The sequence below is a fragment of the Nothoprocta perdicaria genome, unplaced genomic scaffold (genome assembly GCF_003342845.1).
Source record: "Nothoprocta perdicaria isolate Ctin4 unplaced genomic scaffold, notPer1 scaffold_87, whole genome shotgun sequence".
Lineage (NCBI taxonomy): Eukaryota > Metazoa > Chordata > Aves > Tinamiformes > Tinamidae > Nothoprocta > Nothoprocta perdicaria.
The window spans coordinates 1,625,296-1,645,396 of record NW_020456165.1 but is presented as its reverse complement, the minus strand read 5'-3'; the positions used below and the strand labels follow the sequence as shown (position 1 = coordinate 1,645,396).

At 38.1% G+C, this 20,101-nt stretch overlaps 1 protein-coding gene across 1 annotated transcript in view; it reads left to right on the top strand.

Annotated features, from left to right (window-relative positions):
* Positions 1 to 20,101, top strand: part of PDE1C (phosphodiesterase 1C) — a 283,365-nt gene that overhangs the window by 215,847 nt on the left and 47,417 nt on the right. Inside the window, exons 7-10 of the mRNA XM_026052316.1 lie at positions 4,704 to 4,820; positions 5,827 to 5,967; positions 14,671 to 14,771; positions 16,469 to 16,597. Of these exons, the coding sequence (XP_025908101.1) occupies positions 4,704 to 4,820; positions 5,827 to 5,967; positions 14,671 to 14,771; positions 16,469 to 16,597 (488 nt within the window). The remainder of the gene's footprint in view (positions 1 to 4,703; positions 4,821 to 5,826; positions 5,968 to 14,670; positions 14,772 to 16,468; positions 16,598 to 20,101) is intronic.

Sequence of the window (20,101 nt, the reverse complement as noted above, 5' to 3'; positions counted from 1 at the left end):
ACGAGGGAAAGATCCAAAACGATACCCCATCTCCAAAGATCTTCAGAGGTAAAAAGTCTACGTGTCGGCTACTTCCAGCCGACATAAATCTCCTAAAATTCCTCTACCCATTGCATGTTCTTAAGTGATTAAAGGAGCTAAACAGAGCTGATGAAATTAAAGTCAAGATATATCAATAACAAGAAAAGCATTGACTAATTTTGCTGTGAGTGAAATAACAACAGTTTGGCCACTGTCTAAGCCAGAATGCATTTGTTCAAAATTATTTTGAGAATGTCTCTGCCAGGATGGCCTTGAGAGGAGTAATGAAACTGGTTGAAATGGTTGTTACATGTTTTGAAAAATGTCTTGTTTTGAAAAAGTCTTTGAAGAATACCTAAACTTGTATATTTCAATCCGCTGTCCTTAATGAGAGATGGTATATATTTTGTTGCTTTCTTCAGTCTGTTAGAGCCAAAATATATTTTTCTTTAAAAAAAAAATAAATAAATAACAGCAACTCTTTCCTCTTCATTTCTCTTCCCCACTTCAAATAAAATTGCAGCTATCTGATTGCTTAGTGACCTGTCTGAAACAAGCTGATCTTTTAATCATGCAGAGGAGTGTAGGAGTGTATCGCACACCTCTCTGGTTGTTCTGGATTGCCATAATAAACACTTCCCTGAGAATCATGGCAATAAGGACAAAGTTTGGGACATCATGGATTCAAAACGAGTTTGTTTTTGAACAATGAGTTTTTTTTTTCCTTCCATGCTGACAGGATGTCTTCACTGTAGTAGTCCACTGTAGTAGTCCAAACCATGAGATTGCATGATTTTAGTAAAGCATACTGCACCTCCTGCAAAGAATGCAGATGTAGTGGCAGAAACCTAACTCCTGCGCCGATCATCCCTCTCACTCTTTCAGTGAATGAGAAGTTATGCAGATAGGGTTGCATGGGATCTGGTTTCATGTGTCAGATAGTGGTTTCCTTACGCAGTAGCCAAGTTTCTGTCTGCATGAAGTAGATGTGATGACATAAGACCTATAACCACAGCAGGGGCAATTAGACTTTTAGCATGCCATTAACACAGACATATCTGAATAAGTATATTCATTTACCCAGCAAGTCACGCTGATTTGCTCTTCAGCAATGTATCACTGGAGAGTGAACTTAACATTAACTAATTGGTGAAATATTTGCCTGCTCTAAAAGTGACTTTTTTTTCAGCCTTAATTCCAATGCCTACCTGTTGAAGTTAAGATAAATACATAATAATATAATACATAAATAATACATAAACTGTTGTTTACAGTATAGACATATGCTTGGCTGTGGCAACTAAAATGTCAGTCCTGCTGGTAATGTTGAGCACCTATTCCTGAATCTGCTTGTTGGTTTATAAAACAAATCAAGTCCCCTAGGTTAAGGACAGATGGAAAGACAGGAAATTAAGCATTGAGGAAGAACTATTTTTTCACTTTTATCTCTAGATTCCCCCAAGTAAAGGTCAAGCAGTGGCCCAGAAATAAATGCACAGGGCACAGAGACAGTAAACTCTGCATTTACTCAGTTACGGTACAGTGAATATATGTGGCATTAGGGCAGCTTATGACACTTCAGCTGAGTCAGTAGGACCAATGACCGAGAGGCAGATCTAGCCAGAATGTCTCCTGTGCCTCACTTCTCTTAAGGAGAGGAAGCTGCGTTTTTTCCCCATCACAAGTGGTCTGAGAAGTTCTGCTTCTTTTTACATCTCACCTACGTAGAAGGAATATGTCTGTATTAATTTTTTTTCTTTAAAGGCTATATAATGATCTGATTTTCAAAGTGAAGATCTGTTACCGCTAACCCCTAAGCTATCTGTGACACTTCTGTGTTTCTGTTAAGAGGATTTTTTTCCCTGCTAGTTGTTTAGGATAAAAAGTTGTCATTTTCATCCCTACTAAAACTGCTGTTCACTTGATGAGAGCAAGGACTTTCCCTGAGTAAAATCTAAATTGTTCTATTGTGAAATTAGCATCTTTGTAGTTAAATCTTTTTTGATGTAAAAGGACAATTTTGATCTACTATTTGTGATCTTGTGTACCCGGAACACTTCATCTGCTGCAAAAGTACATCACAGACTTCAATACACACGCACATTCACACATAGACACACACATCCACACACACACACGCGCACACACACACATACACACCAAGGAACAGGAAAGTTTTACCTCTCTACAAGTTAAGACTGCCATTAGAGGATTGCAATGGCAATATAGTAGAAACATTTTCATTGTCATAAGAACCAAAACAATTGTAATATAAGTACAAGTTTTAAATTTGCTGCTTTGATGAAAATAAGTGATTATGAAATAAAATTAAACACTCTAAAAACAACTAAGTTAAAAAAAAAAAAAAGTAGATGTTTTGGACCCTAATTTCTTTGCCCATTTTCTAAATTAATTTGGATACTTTGAAGCCTTCTTTTGTTGGTGTAAATTTTTTCTCTCCTGTTTGTTTTCTGTCTCCAACCTACTGAAAATGCTGAAAAGCTGCAGTTTATGATTGTTCTTCCATGGCTTGGGCCACAAATCATCTCCAGAGAAGCTTGCCCCTACCTTTAGCATGTGGGTCTTACAGAGCTTGTAATATCAAACACTCTGCAAGCAGATGATTTACTGAGATAGATGAAAAATATCTTGATGAAAGTAGAGCCGAGTCCTCAGTATCCTTGATATTCACTGACTTTGAGGTACCAATTAGCTTCTGCTTGGACTGTATTTCTCAAGAGGCATACTCAGCTGCAGGTAATCAGTCCTATGGGTGCAGCAAGGTTGTCGGGATCAGCCCATACTGGAGACAGCTGGTATGAAAATACATCGATCTTATTCACCACCTAAATCCTGTAACTGTGCTTGATTTATGGATGGTTGCCTGCAAGGTAGTTAAAGGTCGTGGTCCTATGCATTTAAGCTTAAGTCAGGTCTTCATCTGGAACAGCATAGCTGTATTTTCACAACTGTGATGACCCACAATGAAGAGTTTGATAGAGAAATACAATTTAGTGTTTTTAGTACTGCTAAAAAGGATTTTTTAAAGTTTTTTTTTTAGATAAACTTTATTTCTTAATGATTCTCTATCTAACATGATGCCTAGCTAATCCCCTTTTCTTGTACTGAGATCCAAAGCCAGCTGTACACACGCATATATGAAATGTGGTCATTTTCCCTTTTTTTTGGTGAAAGTGCCTTGAGGAAATGGGAGCCAACAGAGCTCCCAGAGCTCTCTGCAACAGAGGTTGAAAGTGAAGAGAAACTTCAATTTATAGGTGCCAATCTTTAACATTCAATGTAAGTAGAGTCATTCAGATATGCACAAATATGTCCCTGCTGAAGCACATCAAAGTTTTCAGCAGGAGAGGGAGATTAAGAGCTGGCCGCGTATCAGCTACAGCTGTGCTGTTATCTGTATATTATCTTTCTAGCTATAACTCCTTGTGCACCTTTACACTTTTTTTTTTTTTAGTGTTCTTTTTTTTGCTAGGAACAGGAGAGGAAGGTTCATGGGATTTCAAGAACATCCTATTCCACGTTCAAGGAGCTAGATATCTTATCTTGCTAGATAATGAGTGCTGCCCATTCCCACAGCCTTCCCTGAGAGCTAAGCCTCAACTTCACCTTTTGCAAGTAGCTTTGTATGAGCTGCGAGTTGAACTTTTCCTCCCTCATCTCTTGACTGACCACCCCCAGCACTACTATATCATTTAAATCTGAATAAAACTCTCCTGTTTGGATTTGTTTTATAAAAGTTATTAATAAAAGTTGTTTTTCATGTGAGTGTTAGCATTTTATGTAACATTATTGGGATAGTTCTCCTGTTTTACTTCTCTGAAAGAACTGGGGAAATGATTTAAATTAAAAAAAAAAATAAATCGGATACATTCTATCTTTGGTCACTTGTAGCTACAATAAGGACAATTTAGAATTAATATTAAAATGAGAAGGAACTGGGTTACTTTTTGGATGTAGCAAGATAGTTCTAGTTATTAATTGCTTTGGATGACAGAATTACAAGTGGTGAAAATATGAACAAAGGTATCTGTATTTTTACTGCAAAGGAGACTATCATCTTGTTCCATTTTTAGTGTGAGTGAGGCATTGGAGTGCTTTACTCATGATACAAGGTTGTAAGAACTTTTATGAGACAGCAAAAATAAAGAGGCTTTAGTATCATTAAAGAATCATTGAAGTATCATTTAATGAAAGTATCATTAAAAACTGCATCTTTATTATGCCAATTTCCTTCAATATGAATAATCTTTTGTGAAACAGCAGCTGGGTAAAGGGGCAGAGAAAGATACATTCAGCTGCTATGGAGCCTTCTCAGTGTTTCAAGAACTAAACCAAACCATGATTCATACCTCTTTGGATTTAGTTTTTGCCAATTAAATTCAGTTGTGGTAAAGTGCTGTTGTTAAAATAAGTAAACAGGTGAAATAGAAGTGTTCAGAATTAAAGCTTCTTAAACTCCAGTTATACAATGCTGAAGAGTAAAATATACTCTGCATTGGTTAAAGGGAATAGAATTAGTTAAAAAAAAAAAAGCCGCTATACACTTACTCTTCCCTCACTGCCCATCAAATGATGCTCCTCCATTTGTAAAAGACAGAAATAATACTATGAATTTAAAAGGAATGACCATATTAATCCTCTTTTCTCCTTACCTCTTGCAGAATGTAGACAAGTGGTCCTTTGATGTTTTTGCACTAAATGATGCCAGTGGGGATCATGCACTGAAATTCATTTTCTATGAACTTCTCACACGCTACGATCTGATCAACCGGTTCAAGGTCAGCAGTTATAAAATGTGTCTCTTCCTCCATCTCAGATTTTTTAAACTACAGACTCTTTTTGGTCTGTTCTGTTCAGGATGCATTTTTAACTGTATTTGAGGGCTTTTTGCTCCCTGTAGTTTTCCTTTAAGTGTTAAAATAATCTTATTTGCAGTAAAAATGACTAAATATTATTTAATTGCAATGGCACACCATGAAGAAGGTAAGAAGTAAAGAAGAAGAGTAAAACAGTGCCACACTAGCTATAGAATATGAAAGTTTGATATCTGTAGTGTAAGTAGATGAAATAAGCATCGGAAAACACGTGTTCCCAGCTGCATATATGTGCTGCTGACACCACCTACACAGCTAATTCCCTACAGATTCATATTCTCCAGTGTACACAGTGGAGAAAACACGTGGCAAGCTCATAATATGTGTGTAGGCTGGATTTGACAGTGAACAGCCAGAGGTCTGATAAATGATACTCCTCTTAACAGAGTATCTCAGACCTACTCTGTGGTGTGTTACATTAAAAAAAAAAACAAACAAACAAACAAAAAAACTGGGATGTGAGTAATAAAGTAGTGATGTACACCAGTGGGTTGTGAGGGGAGCTTGTGACTTAGAGTATTTCTCCGAGGGCAATCAGTCAAATGCTATCTGTTGCTTTTCTGTTGCTGCATGTGTCTGCCAGCCAACACTTAAGTGTACTGAATTACACGTCCTTATGCGTGGGAATTATTTGCCCATAACATCATTATGGATAGGAAAGCCAGTTTGAGAAGTAAACTTGATTCACTCCATCTCCTGAGGAACTCTTTATGGTGTTTTAGAGTGCTCTTTATTTGTGAAATACAAACTCATTAGAGTCTCTAATATTTGGAGGATTTCTCCAAAGTCTCCAACAAGAGAGATCTCCAAAGGATTTCTCCAATTCTCTTGGAGGTAGCCCTCCAAGTGCTACCCCTCCAAGTGCTAGCAATTAATTATTTCATTTTTAACTTTGTGCTGCTTTTCTTAGATCCCTATTTCTGCCCTGGTCTCCTTTGTGGAAGCTCTGGAAGTTGGTTACAGCAAACACAAAAATCCTTATCACAACCTAATGCATGCTGCAGATGTAACACAGACGGTCCATTACCTCCTATTTAAGACAGGCGTAGCGGTAAGTATGGAGTTGGCATACTGAATGCATAATGAGATTACAGCAGTTTTTACTCACTAAGGAGATTTTATGATTATCCACAGTACAGTAGAACCTATTTGCACTATCAACAAACTTCATTTGATATGGTTGTTCTAATGAAAAGTAGATGTTGAAAATTATCTAGGAAAAGGGAGATAGTGAAGATCCTGATAACTTCTAAGTGATCTGGGAAAGCATGTATGACCAATAAGATAAGCAGTTAACCATGAAAAATCCAAGCTCAGTTCCTCACGCTACTACTCTTGGGTGATTCTAGCAAGTCTTTCCTGTTGGGATCCATTTAACATGACTTGATCCACCTAGGAGCAAAATATCTAATCGTTCTTTCTACTTAGTGCAGCAAGGTGTTACCTCCAGAGGGCAATTCATTCCACCTACCTGAAGATGACATGAAACATCTGGAGATGGTGATCTCTATCCATTTCCTACATCAAAGTCAGCTGAGCTAGCTTACATAGAGCACCTGCAGCTGGTTGAATTCTGAGGAAAGGAGATCTCCTTTTATTTACTTTGTACCTCTGTTTTTCATCACTGAAGTGGAAAGAGTATCTGAAGACACTTATTAGTGCTGTGTAACCCAAAATATTTGGCTTTCTCCTAAACTCACTGACAAAAGTGGAGAGAATGCTCAAGCAAAGAGAAATACTGACATTTACCTTCCTACAACTATTGTGGAGAAATGCATTTGAAGAGAGATTAGACAAAATGCATTTGAAGATTGGTTAGACAAAATAAAGATAGATTCTGCGTATTAGGCATTGTGGGCTGGAATTCTGGTGGCTCAAAGTTGCTGACCCACCTAATGGGAACAGTAAATTATAGGGATTACTCAATGCATATGCATGTATTTCACATTCTCTTCCCACTTTTTACCCCTGTCAAAGACTGAAAAGTAAACTAAATGATTTGCTCTGATGCAGTATGGCAGTTCATTTGAAGAAACCAGTAAAAGAGGAAGGTGAATCTATTCTACATTTTGTAGCATTATAGATTGTTATGTCATGGCTGTTCACTGGTTGCTGTTTTTGTCACTGATACTTTAATACCTGCAATTCTATTGTATTGTACTTCATTTTACCAAAATATTTTCACTCAGAACTTTACAGAAGTAGCCAAACAAAATGCCTGTATCCAGGTCTTACAGGGACTCTGCAATTAATGCACAGATTTGAACACAAATCAACAAAAGTTGTGCTTCTACCACAGCTCATACCTTACTGAGCACTCTCCAACTGTTCCAAGCTCCATTATTGAGAATTGTTCAAGAAAATGATGAGTGAAACTCATGGTTTCATCTCCAAACCATTTCCAACATTGTTTCATATAGCACTATTATCTTAGATGTGCTCAGTTTCACAAACTGTACAGTAGCTTAAGTTCAGAAATGACATTTTGTTTTTTGCCTGCCTCTGTACAACCCTGTATTGCTGTGATAGCGTTGCCCTCAAGTCTGAAGTTAAACTGAATACTTTTCTTCTGGCAGTAATGTATTCCTCCTGTGAATATGTCTGGAGTCTGCTGTGTAAATTACTTACACAGACTGGTTCCTTTTGGGAATGTCTTCAAAAACTTTGTCCAGATTATGATATCGGTTATGTCAGTCCTGATTTCGTGTGAAGTAGATAGGATTTAACTCAAATTTGCAACTTTTAGGGACACATAATTCCAAATTAGTCACTTTTGGTTTTATAGGAATTGATTAATGAAAATGCACTGAAGAATGTAATCATTAAGAATATTAAAATGTTGAGTAATGTGAATTGCATTTTAATGATGAATAAATTGATCCCATTATTTTCCTCAAACAGCCTAAGAAGGACACTTTCCATGTGGGACCCTGAAAAATAATTGCATCAAAGCAGTCAGCATTCAGCAATATACCACATTCAGCAATGTACCTGTTTATACATGTTCAGAATTGCCTTTTTCTACTTTGCTACTTCTTGGCCTATTAGCATCTCAGCTGCAATTCAGCTGTGAGATAATGACTACTATTTTATTCTATTGCATTTGTGCTGATTTTTTTTTAATTCTGTTCATGCTGGAGCTTGTCTTCTCTTGTTAACAAAGAGAAAACTTGAAGGATATCAATTACACAAGTGTGTGATAGCATAGTTTGGAATTTTTTTCTCTCTGAGAGAGAGAGATTGAGAGAGAGATGATGTGTCTGGTAGAAAAAGCATACTTTTGCATATGTATACATCAGACTTGCAATAAAATCACTGAGGTGCATCTACTTCATCCGTTTAGTGTGTTGCTTGCTTCGCTTCAGGTCCTGGACTCCAGTTGCCTGTGCCAGATAAATGCTGTTTTGCTCCATGACTCCAAGCAAGAGTCCTAGAGATAGTAGTCTTGATTAGAAACAAGGTGTTTGTACCATGGCATGCACCCTGCTTGCTGTGGGATTAAAGATGTTAAACCCAAATGAGCTCAGGAGCTCATAGCACTATATTTTTCTGCACAGTTTCGCAGCAGAGCTACCATTTCATGACTGATTCCTGTGATACTTTGATTCCTTGATACTATTCAAGTGGAGCTTTTTTGCCTATCTGGTGAACTGGAGATGTGTTGATGCTTGCATGCATGTCGGCAAAGAAAACTCTTGTTTGAATGCTCTCATACATCTTCCTCTCTACCTATCTGTCAAAACTATGTTTTAAAACAGCTAACAGGAGATTTAGTTTGGACTTTTTTTTTAAATCACCCAAGAATAGTCTTAGTCTAAGCACTGTTCCCTCACCCCCTCAGTCACCTTGTTTTTAAGAGTGTTTTTGTGCCACTGTAGGGCAGGGTGTGGACTTGAGTTATTCAGGAAAGGAATGTATGGGTATTTTCTGTCATCCTGATGGTTTCTTCATATTTTGCTACCTATGCGTTACAAATGCAAATTATTTATATGGATGTGTTTAACTGCCTTCTCAATATATTGTTCAATGTCCAGCTCTAACTGTTTTAAACATTTTCCTGCTGAGAATTCGGAGCCTGCAAGTCTGTTAACTTGCATTTGGAAAGGACATTCTGCTAGAGCTGTAAGGCATAAGGTAAAAGGTAAGGAAAGGAAACAGAGCAAAACAATTAAGATAATAATAAACCTCATTAAGGTAATAAAACTCTGTTTCCTGTTTCACGTCATTGGCCTACTCATTACCTACTCATTGGTTTCAGGCAAAAGACTGAAATTATTCTAAGCAAAACCATCTATGATAAAAATATTTATAAATAAGGAACTTAATTCTTGTCTGTCTCCATGCTGGCCGTATATATTTCAGTATGAATCTTGTGTTCCATTCAGTCTGGGCCAAGATATTAATTCCAAAGCTTGACGCTTTGTCACTTACAGAGCTGCAAAATCTGGAAAGATTTCCTTAATTTTTTAGTATTATCATTTATGAAGTAATATTGCTTCTCCAATTACACTTTCCTGAATACAAGACAAAGCTTGAATCATTGGGGATAGAGGAGAGGCAGGTATTGCAGAAATGCCAGGGGAATCTCTGCCTTTGTTGTCCCATTTTTGATGCTGGAAGTGAGAACTATGTTTGCCTGCCTTTTCACCATATTGCAATAATAATATTTATAAAGCATATGTATTCAGTGCTATACTTGTGCACAGTTTTCAGAGCAGCTTTAAAGGAAGTGCAACATCCCTGGCCTTTGAGAATGTAAAATATATTTCCTTACAGGTAAAATGCGGTAAATTAGTTTACTAAAGTAAATTAGTTTTCTTCTGCTTATATGCACAGTGATTCTACAATATAAAGGGGTTAGCACAAGCTAAAAGAGAGGCCATTCCAAAGGTAGGTCATGTTAAAACATTCAAGGCTTTTGAACATTATTACCAGCATTAAATATAGCCCAGTGATCTCAGTGGAAATATCTATTGCAAACCATTTCTGTGATCTATTTAGCCATGCAACATACAGGTTCCACTATACTGTAGCTATAGACAACAAAAACAATTTCAGAAACTTGTATTTAGGTTTTCAAGTGCTAAAGCTGGTCAGAGCGAGAGTTACAGCTGTATCTCAGGCTCCAATCTGGCTGAGAAGCAAAACCAAGATAGAGATAAATGGCTATTTTTCAATTCTTTCTGTGATGTATTTCAGTCTTATCTCAACCTGGCAACAACTGCACAAACCTGTTTTCTTTTAGACTGTGTCTTCTGAGATTTTCTCCCATGCGTTTACCTCTGTCCATTGCATTATGTATATCTATGCTTCTTTCAAAGTCACCTGCTGCCAGGGTGCTTGTTGTTTGAAGTGACAAATACAAAATATAGAAATATTTTCTTAGGGAATTTCTCTGGAGTATTTTTCCTCTCTATGTCATGGGAAACAGTGTTCTAGAATATGTACAGAGGCCAGAGAACAAGTATATTGCAATTTGTGCCTATAAAAAGGAAAGGAGCCTTTCTAGACATTCTGGCACTGAAGTCTGAGTCTTTCGCCTGAGCTGAGTCCTTTGCTTTTTTATTTCTGTTGTTGTAATAAGCTGCACACAGACTGAACATCCCATTCAGACCATTATGTGGAGTAGCACTCCAGAGGATGTACAGCAGTGTCTGCTGCTTCCCAGGAATAATCCTAAACTGTAGCTGTTCCTACAGCCAAATTACAGGTCTCGTTTGGTTTGAGATTTCCTATAGCACAGTAGAAAAGCATTCTTCTCCTGGCAGGAGCAATGGGCTCGCAATACAGTGTGTATAGTGTGCCAGCAGTGACATTTCAGCTTTGCTTCACTTGTTAAAGTGCTTTATGTCCCTTTTTTTCTTTTTCTTTTTTTTTTTTTAAACATGCTCTTCTCAATTCTTTCCCCCCTCTCTGTAGGGTGATACCCACCTCAAGGTGAATAGATGAACGTAGTCTGGAAGTGAGCCCTGGAGGTCATCTGGCCCTCCCTGCTCCCCAGCAGGGCTATCTTCAAATATGCACAGAATATTCACATTTGGTAAAGAAAAGCAGAGAGCAACATGTTCCTGCGCTCAGAGTTTGTTTGAATCCGTATCTTATCCGTACTCTAAGATGCCCTGCTGTTCAGTTCATCACTTTCCAATAAGAATGAAAGGAGTTTGGACATACTGGAAAGCAAGACTTCAGTTCCAGAAAGCATATTGAGGCCTTTGCTTAGTTGTTCTCACAGCCAAGTGATAAGTTGCATTAGGTTTGGGTGCTAATATAGTTCAGTAGTGCACTTCATTTAATTCTAGTTTAATTCTTCATTGGAATAACACTGCAGAATTCCAGGGAGGAAAAAATCATAAAAGAAAATAGGACCTCTTGCTATTTAAATTGTTAATTACTTATTGAAATATGAAAAAGTGCTTTCTTCATTTTTATTTTTTCTGCCTAGTCGTCACTTCCTCTGTCACCAAGGGGAGAAGAAATGGAATCATCTGGTTTATCTTCTTTGTACCTTTTATATGCCTGTCATGTTTGCAGTTATTTACAAGCTCTATCAGCAATTTTCTTCCAGTCTATTTTTCCTTCTATTTTCTTCTCAAAACATCTTTCTCTCTAATTATATTCAATGCTGTAAAGCTTTTTATCATTACTGTTATATTCATCCTGAGGGTGATGCCTAGGAATTAATTTGGTGTATATAGCCACCTCACATACAATATTTTGGCTGCTCTCATAAAAGTGACATATGAAGAGAATTTAGAATTCTTCCGGATGTTTTCCTTTCAGAGGATTAGTATACAAACACAAAATGTAGGGATGCATTCCAAGAGTTGACATCCTTTTGCTCACTTTTTTTCTTCTTTAATTCTGTTGTTCAAGTGCCACTGTCAGGCTATCTTAGGATTCCTTTGTGAACCCACACACTTAGGTGTAAACTGGAAAGATGTAGTATTCTTTCTCTGATACTATCAAGAATTGCAAGAGCATTCCTCATGTAGCAAACCTGAAGAGTGGCAGAAGTGCAAGATTTCTGTCACGTCTGTTCGTCTGTTCGTACCAGAGTGGGGAGAGAGCTCCTCCTCACAACAAGCAGATCATCATGAGTCTACAGGCTCCGAAACTTATAACTACTTTGGAACAAAAGGCAGTAAACTCAGGGGAAGGAAATAGGCTAATTACTGCTATCTCTGCTTTGTAGAATTTTCTTGGAAAGGCATTCAGTTCATTTTGTTGCATTTGGAAACTCTAGTTCTTCCTTTTCCTTTTTCTTTCTGTATGCATCCATCCTTTTGTTTTCATGCCAATGACTTGCCTTAGTAGCTAATTCTTCATATTTATTATATTTTTTGAAAGACAGCCAGGCTTCATTACCCCTTTTTTTGTTCTCAGCTTGCAAGCCATTACTTGCTCTTTCATGCCATTCCTCCCAGCATCCCCAGCATCTCTGAAGAGTTTGTTCTTTAGCATTTTTGTCAACTCTTTAGAAATGAAAAAACATTCACATTTCCTTGCTCTCTTTCCTTGCCACAGTGTCCTGCTGCTTTCTCAATCATTCCTGATGGCTTTGTTCTTTAGAACTAGCTCTCTGTTCTGCAAGGTGAAGTCCATCATGGGCTAGTAAAAGGTAATATTGCCACTCTGATGGAGATTGCATCCATTCTCAGCAGGCTACTTGCCATCTTGTTTGTTTTTCCTTTCAAAATTGTTGCTGAAAAGGAGCCTAAAAGGTTCCAATCATTTGCCAGCTATTTGTCCTTCTATTGCTCACAGGACTCTTTTGACTCTGTTATTTAAACTGATTTGTTTATCAATCACGGTTCACAATGGTAATCCCAGTCTGTACTGTGTGATCTTTCACAAACGCTGCAATGACCTTTAAGCCCTCTCCTCGCAGGTATTTCACCCTTTGGATACCTACGTGATTACCCTGATCAACAAAGAATGCACGATGGGATGCTAAGTTAGTTAGTGTTTTTCCTAACTATCCAATATATACAGTCAGTGCCCTAAAAGACAAGACAGGAGATCTCAAGCCCAGAGCTCACTGCCTTGGTACCACTTTAGGCTTGGGTTAGAAGCTCTTGTTGTCATGGGACTTGACAAGAAGGACCATTGTGGTCACGTTAGACTTACTGACTCTATGCCTTATAGTAGTTCTGAGTGGGTAAGTAGTATCAATTTGCTCTGCCCTCCCTAGATGCTGCGTATGATTATTTTTCTCTCATTTGGACCACCTCCATTTGGCAAATGGTAGAACATGGCTGAGGGGTTGAAGCCCACATCTGCTGTATGCATCTAATTTTTATCCCTTATAGTTGCCAGAAGGTTGTTGCGTGAATGTTGAAATCATGTTCTTCATCATCTGTAAAACATTCCCTATTCACAAGTAGCTCCTGGAAATAGAAATGTAATGGAAACTTGTCCACCACGAGTACTAACCTTTCCTGTCCTGTCCTGGATGAATTCTGCAAAAACAAGGAAGCAGTTTAGTCTCTGTGTCTGCTGATTTGTTGATCTCTCCCTGCTTTGATAATCAGTAGTTTTGAGCAAAATATCTGCGGCAACTATCTTCAGACTGAAATCTATAGTGCAGAGCTTTGCTCCACTCTCACACCACATAGCTGGCTACCTCAGAGGAAGGGGCTAGTTCAGGCACTGAGGTGACAAATATGCACCATAATTGTGCCGAAATCATGGGGAGAAAGAGAGCCAGATAAGTCTTTGTGTGTAAAGCCCCACTGATACTGGGGGTTCCCCAAAATGTAGTCAGCAACCAGCAGTGTCCCTAAACTATAGTAAATACCTGGAGTGGATTTACAAAAATTATACTCTCTTTATTGGGTTTCATATTAAAAGGCAATTCAGGAGTATCTGTGAACATTTTTGCAGGTTGACCGTGTGCTGTTACCCCAAATGTATGACAACTGCTGTGGTAATTGTTGCCTCCAAAATGTAGGAACGTTTTCTGAAGTATTTACAATATCTACAGAATCTAGAGCCTTTGTTTCTGATACACTTGATTTTAACAACACTTCTAGCATGTTATCAGTGGAAAAACAGACATAAGTTGATTGGCTGACCCAGAGAAAAATCATTAAAAGCATCTGAGTCATTTAGGAGTGTAAGTCAAAAGTGACTTAAGCATTGAAAAATTAGTCTTTGGCTAAGCAACTAGGGAAAAAAAAAACCTCAGGGCTTTTCAAATGTTTCTATAAATTATAAATAAATAAGATGATGTACATTTTGTGAGGCTGTGTTCCCTGTTCTCCTCATGATTCAGTGACTCACAAACACTCTTCTAGTTACTGAAAATTGCTGATATTCTTCTGAATTTGGGGCTCTCCTACCCAGTGATCAGAGCTGAAAATAACACGCCTGGTGGTATGTGCATACCTACGAATGTATTACCAAGTTCTGCTCGAAGATCCTTGATTTTCTTGAGGTTTTCCTTTCTCTCTTCCTCCCACTTTCCTGTTGGAAAAGGCCAAAAACTACCCCTCACTTTGTCTTGAACCTTATTAGTGCCTGCAACCATTTTGCTGAAGTTCAATTTATTTAGAGAAAGCTTCAGGAAAAAAAAACTGGTGCAGCTTTCATGTATCAGCAAGAGAAGTTTGCTCTGGAACAGCTGGCAGGCTGCAGGGAAAAGGCAACGAAGGCAGTGTTGACTATCAGCAGGAGATGGCTTGCCTTAAAAGACAAAAGCCTTAATGCCCAGGAAAATGACAGCTTGTCTGATTGCTCTGTAATCTCTTTTCAGCACTGGCTGACAGAGCTGGAGATCTTTGCTATGATCTTCGCAGCTGCCATCCACGACTATGAACACACTGGAACCACCAACAACTTTCACATCCAGACACGGTGAGGCTCTTGTAAATCCGCAGGAAGGGATGGGAAGTGGAGGGAACACCCTGTGGAGAATAGCAGCACATCTGTACAGAAGTGCCAGAGCTTTTGCTTGCAAGTGTCACAGGAGGAAAGCTCAGTTCTTGAGGCTACATTTAATTTTCTCTGGCTTAACTATATACAGTGGAGTGCAGGTATTCTTATTTCTGGGGCATGGGTTTATATTAATAACCAGGTAAAAGGAAAGTCTCAATATATTTCCATGTAAACCACCAAAGACAACTTGCTGATGATTATTATACTGATGTAGTTTTGGAGAAGATCTCCTGCTTCAAGAGTATTTCTCTAGGTTGAATTTTAACAGCCAAATACTTACGTACCTAAATCACATATTCCTCAATATCTGTGTACAATAGTGAACACCAAGACTACATACTGATACTGGTTTTATTTTATGAAATGCAGCAAGGGCATGTGTTTACAAGTAACTTTTTAGTGGTAAGTTATCATGCTTACATCACAGTCACTTTTAAAAGATTTGGATATTGCTGTAAGATAGTTGGTCACAGACTGATCTGGACTGACACTGTTTTGGAACTAACAGAGAAGATGTCCACATATGAAAGTATACAAAAACTGGGAAGTGCTTAGTTCTGGCACCTAATATCTATGTGTGTTATTTTGACAATGTGAATCTGTTGGTGCCAGTAACCAAATGAGATGTCCTTAACAGACAGTGTGTCCTTTGTCTTGGTCACTTGGACATTTTGAAGATGCATTTCATCTTACCACCAATTTGATGCCTAGAATATACTAGCTGAATCATGATGTATAGCACAGCTATCTAAAAGCTGACAAGGATCAACCACACATACGCTCAGATAAGCTTGGGAAGAGTGGCAGACATTTCTGTTGCTGTTCTAGGACTAGACACACAAATTTTACCGTTTCATTCATGCAAGAATTAGAGATCTAATTTTGTTCCTGTAATGTCAGAGGGTGTAAGGTATCAGTGGAGAAAAATACACACTGCTCTCTGGGAAGCAGAACTGAGTGGAGCCTCTAATAGATTGTGTTCACCTAGCATTACCATTAACTTCCAGCAAGCACTTCATCTTCAGATCACTTCAGCCATTCAACAATCTCCAATTCATACCCTGGAGCTAAAAAATAAGGTGCAAAGTACCTTTGGTCTTACTCCATCCCAACAGGGATTTCTTTTCTGGGCACCTAGTCTTATTCACAGCTGACAGAAGGCTATTCAGTTATGTCTTGTTTACTGCTATTTGCTGTTCTGGAAACAGTATTGGGAAACATTCATAGCTTCACTGTTGAAGCTAGGCTTCAATATGAGAGTAATACACACAAGAGCTGGAAAGGAACATCATGATTCAACCTCCAATTGATAATTGATGCATCTCTCAGCCTGAAAGCTTTCAGAATCTTTTTTTTTTTTTTTTTTTTTTTTTTTTTAATGTATAATGAAGAGTCTAGGTGAGTCGCAGGTGATGAGGTAATGGTGAATTCTAGTTTTTAATTTTCCTTTACTGCGTAATAACAATGAACAAATATTGCAGGTGCTCATAAAATGCTGTCTGGGCTATAAGAGCTAATCTTTGTAGCTGATCAAAGAAAAGTTTATGTGAGACTCTAGATAGGGAAGAAACATAATCTCTCTCTCTTTTTTTTTTTTTTTTTTTTTTACATGATAGGTCAGATTCAGCCATTCTATATAATGACCGGTCTGTGCTTGAAAATCACCACGTTAGTGCAGCGTATCGTCTTTTGCAAGATGATGAAGAGATGAATATTTTATCTAACCTCTCAAAGGACGACTGGAGGTAAAAATAAGCATAGGTGGCTGCTTAGGAATATTGTGGCATCACTCTAAACTGATATTACCTTGTTTGAATTAGTATTTTTATTGCTAAGATAGGAAGAATGTTAACAAGTATTTATCTTGCTTGTTTCTGCTTTCGATTTTCATTTCTATTAGTCAAGACACTGAACTCAGTGACCATGAATTGCAATATACTGTTGGACTTGCACGTAATTATTGAAGTTTCACGTTCAAGTTAAAGCATAAGCATAACCTTTATCTACTTTGAGATGCCCTTTACCCTGCATGAAAATTTTAAATGAGACTAAATGAAAATAATGAAAGTAAAAATTGAGTCCAAGGGACCATGAATCAGTGTAATATATATCCCAAGGTACTGTAAGAAGCTATAATTCAAAGTAAGTCTTCTGAAGTATTTGATTTATGTTCAAAAATCAGCTCATGACTTGTTTTTTTTAATAGCAGATAAGTTGAGCTGAAGAGGGCTTTCTGGTTTGGGGCTTTTTTTTTTTTTTTTTCCTGAACTCCAAAACTCCAAGGGGTGGCACTTTAAAAATATCCCAGTACGCTAGACAGGAAGAATCCTACTCCATAGTCTTTCTCATGGGAGGGTAAGTATTTTGCACCGTCTTATGCAACACACTGTGCTGCATGCATACATTTAGATCAGATACAGTGCTATTGTTTTTTTAATGGGAGCTGGAGGAGCTGAACCGCTCTTGGGGACCTGGCTCATGGTAGGCTGGTCAGCAAAGGCTTTGCCTCCCAGTTGCTTTGGCCTGAATTTTCTGTGTACTTCAACTTATGCAGAGGGTGGACAGTGACACAATGCTGTAGATGGGTGCCAGAAATAAAACCCAGGATCTGGTTAGTGGCTGGTTGCAGTCAGTGGGAGTGTTGTGGAGGAGTGGCCCGAGAAATTCTACCCCCCCAATATAGAAATTAGGCTCATGGTGGGCAGCAAGCAAGAACTGCAAGAAAAAAAAATCTGCATGGAGGTGTTAAAAATCGAATTTATTTTTTTTAGCTACAGCTGGTGATGTCTTGTCAACGATAGCAAATTACTGCTTCCTTTTATGTTGGCGGGGGAAATGCAAGGAACTAAGTGATTAGACACAACATCCTCAGCAGGACCTTTTCTTAGAGGCACCAGCTGAGCTGCTACTGGATCAACTTCACTGCCTAGGCGTTGTTTTTAGGGAAATATTCTGCTTTGAGGCTTTAAGCTGCTGTTGCTTGTTTCAAAACTAGTTTCAGATGTTGTATGCTAATTCCATAGTGTTCAAATGTGTGTGCTGCTGAGGAAGGTGCTTATATTTGAATTTTCAAAGATTAACTAGTCTCCTTTAAGGAATACAGTAACTGACTGAACTAATATGGAGTGGTTTGGATTGCTTATTTGTTCTCCCTCAAGTAGGGCCTTATTATTTTGTAGCTGCTGATCAAGTAGCAGCTACAGAATAAAGACTGTTATTGGGATGTGTGCTAATGCCAAAAGGGCTGAGATTTTTGACTTTGACTGCCAGCTTGGAATCCCATAGGCAAACATTTGGAAAACACTAGAAACATCAGCAGACTTCAGCAGAATCTGAGGTTTTGATTAAAAAAAAAAAAAAAAAAAAAAAAAAAAGCCCCAAAATTTCTCATACTGACACTTAAAAGCAATACTCTCATATTAAATGAAGTTTTTAGAATCTATTTAAATGTGTCCAAATAAAACTTTATTTTTGTAGGCACACCTGGTAGATCTCTTCTACCAAAAGGCCCAACAGTTGTCTTTTGAAAAGCATATTCTTAAGTGCCTTTTTGAGCTGATGGCCCATTGAAGTCTGATGTTATTAGTAAGAGAAAACCTGAAGATTGCGACATTCTCAATCTTAGATGTCCATGAGGATTTTATTAATTTCATGGTATTCAGTCATCTAATTAGGGAATGTATTTTCAAGAGAGAAATGTGGAATATACAGGTTAGACTCTACTGTGGGAAGTAGATGGGACAGGTTATTGGGGGAGCTGATGAGCCCAAAAAATATGGGTTATGGTCAGGGAGAAAAGAGATGAAGGCTTACTTGTATTTAAAGTACATTTCATTCTGTTTTGTAAACCTCTGGTGCTTATTAAATATCTGAGAATCAGTTGAGTTGCCTCATTTGATGAAATCCATTTGCACAAGTCATCAAGAAATAAATGAAGAAATTATAACAAAAACAGATCACATTGAATTAAGAAAATAAACTCCAAAATGAACAGATGCTTTCCAAGATATTGTTATAGATGTCATTTCTGGCACTGTATTTCATTGTTAACAATTTCCATGCAGCTTGTTGAAGCAGAGCATATTTAGTGCAAGCCCTTTACTGTCAAGTAGAGGATTAAAAAGGCATCTGGAAAATGTTTACCTCCTTAACTCTATAGCGTAATACAGCTGTGGGAAGTAACCCCTTAAAGCAATACTGAATTTGTCAGTAAAGCTGCTTGGGATTTGATCCCTCAAGTAATTGTGAGCACTCTGTCTCAGACAATGTTATTCCTTTGGAGACAACAGAGACAAACCTTGGATGACTTTGACTAAAGACAGCTTTGCTCACATCCTTCATTTGTATATGATTACAGATGCATGGCTGTATAACCCGGGATGGGCACATGAGTCTTTCAGTTTGAGTGACTATCAGGTATTGAAAATATTTTCTTAGAGACAGAATTCTTCTTTAATCGATTAGTTTCAGGGGAAGAAGAATTGAGACCTCAAATGGACAAAATAGGCAAAACCTGCAGATCTAGGTGTACTCTAGGCTGTGTTCACTCTGACCTTACACTTGCATTTCAGCCCAAATTCACCCGTGTTGACTCTCACTGGGTCTCTGCTTTGCAGTGAACCCATGGACTTTCCAGCTGTGGAGGTCCTTATTCCATGAGCACTTTAAGCTGCCATATGCTGGCACTGCTGCTAAAAGAAGCAGATTTTCCTGTCATGCCTCCTCTTGGCAGTGTTGTCAAAGCAGGGTTTGTGCCACTGGGAAGCGAACCAGGCCAGGGAACTGACCCAGAACTGGAAAAAACAAACAAACAAACAAAACAAGGAGGAAAAAAAAGCAGTAACAACAACAACAAAACATATATATATAAAAAACAAGTTTGTTTGAAGCCATGCCATGGCTTGAATGCTGCCTGGAAGTGCGTGATGGGGAGGGAGCAAGGCCAGCTGATGCGCAGGACTTGCCAATGACTGTTACCAGCCTCCCTTGGGACAGGGTGAGCACTGTGGTCTTGAGCACATGTTCAAAATAGACTGTGGATCCATGAAAGATAGCAAACCTTTATTTTAAATGACAAATCACCCATTATGAACCTTCCAAATTCCAGTCTGCTACCCTAACCTTGATCTGTTTTTCCTCTACTACAACTTTAACCTGTGGACTGCTGAACTGAGAAAAAGAGAAAATAAATTTATGCTCAAAAGAAAATGTATAAAGATAACCCTAAATAATACCAGGCACATAACAGG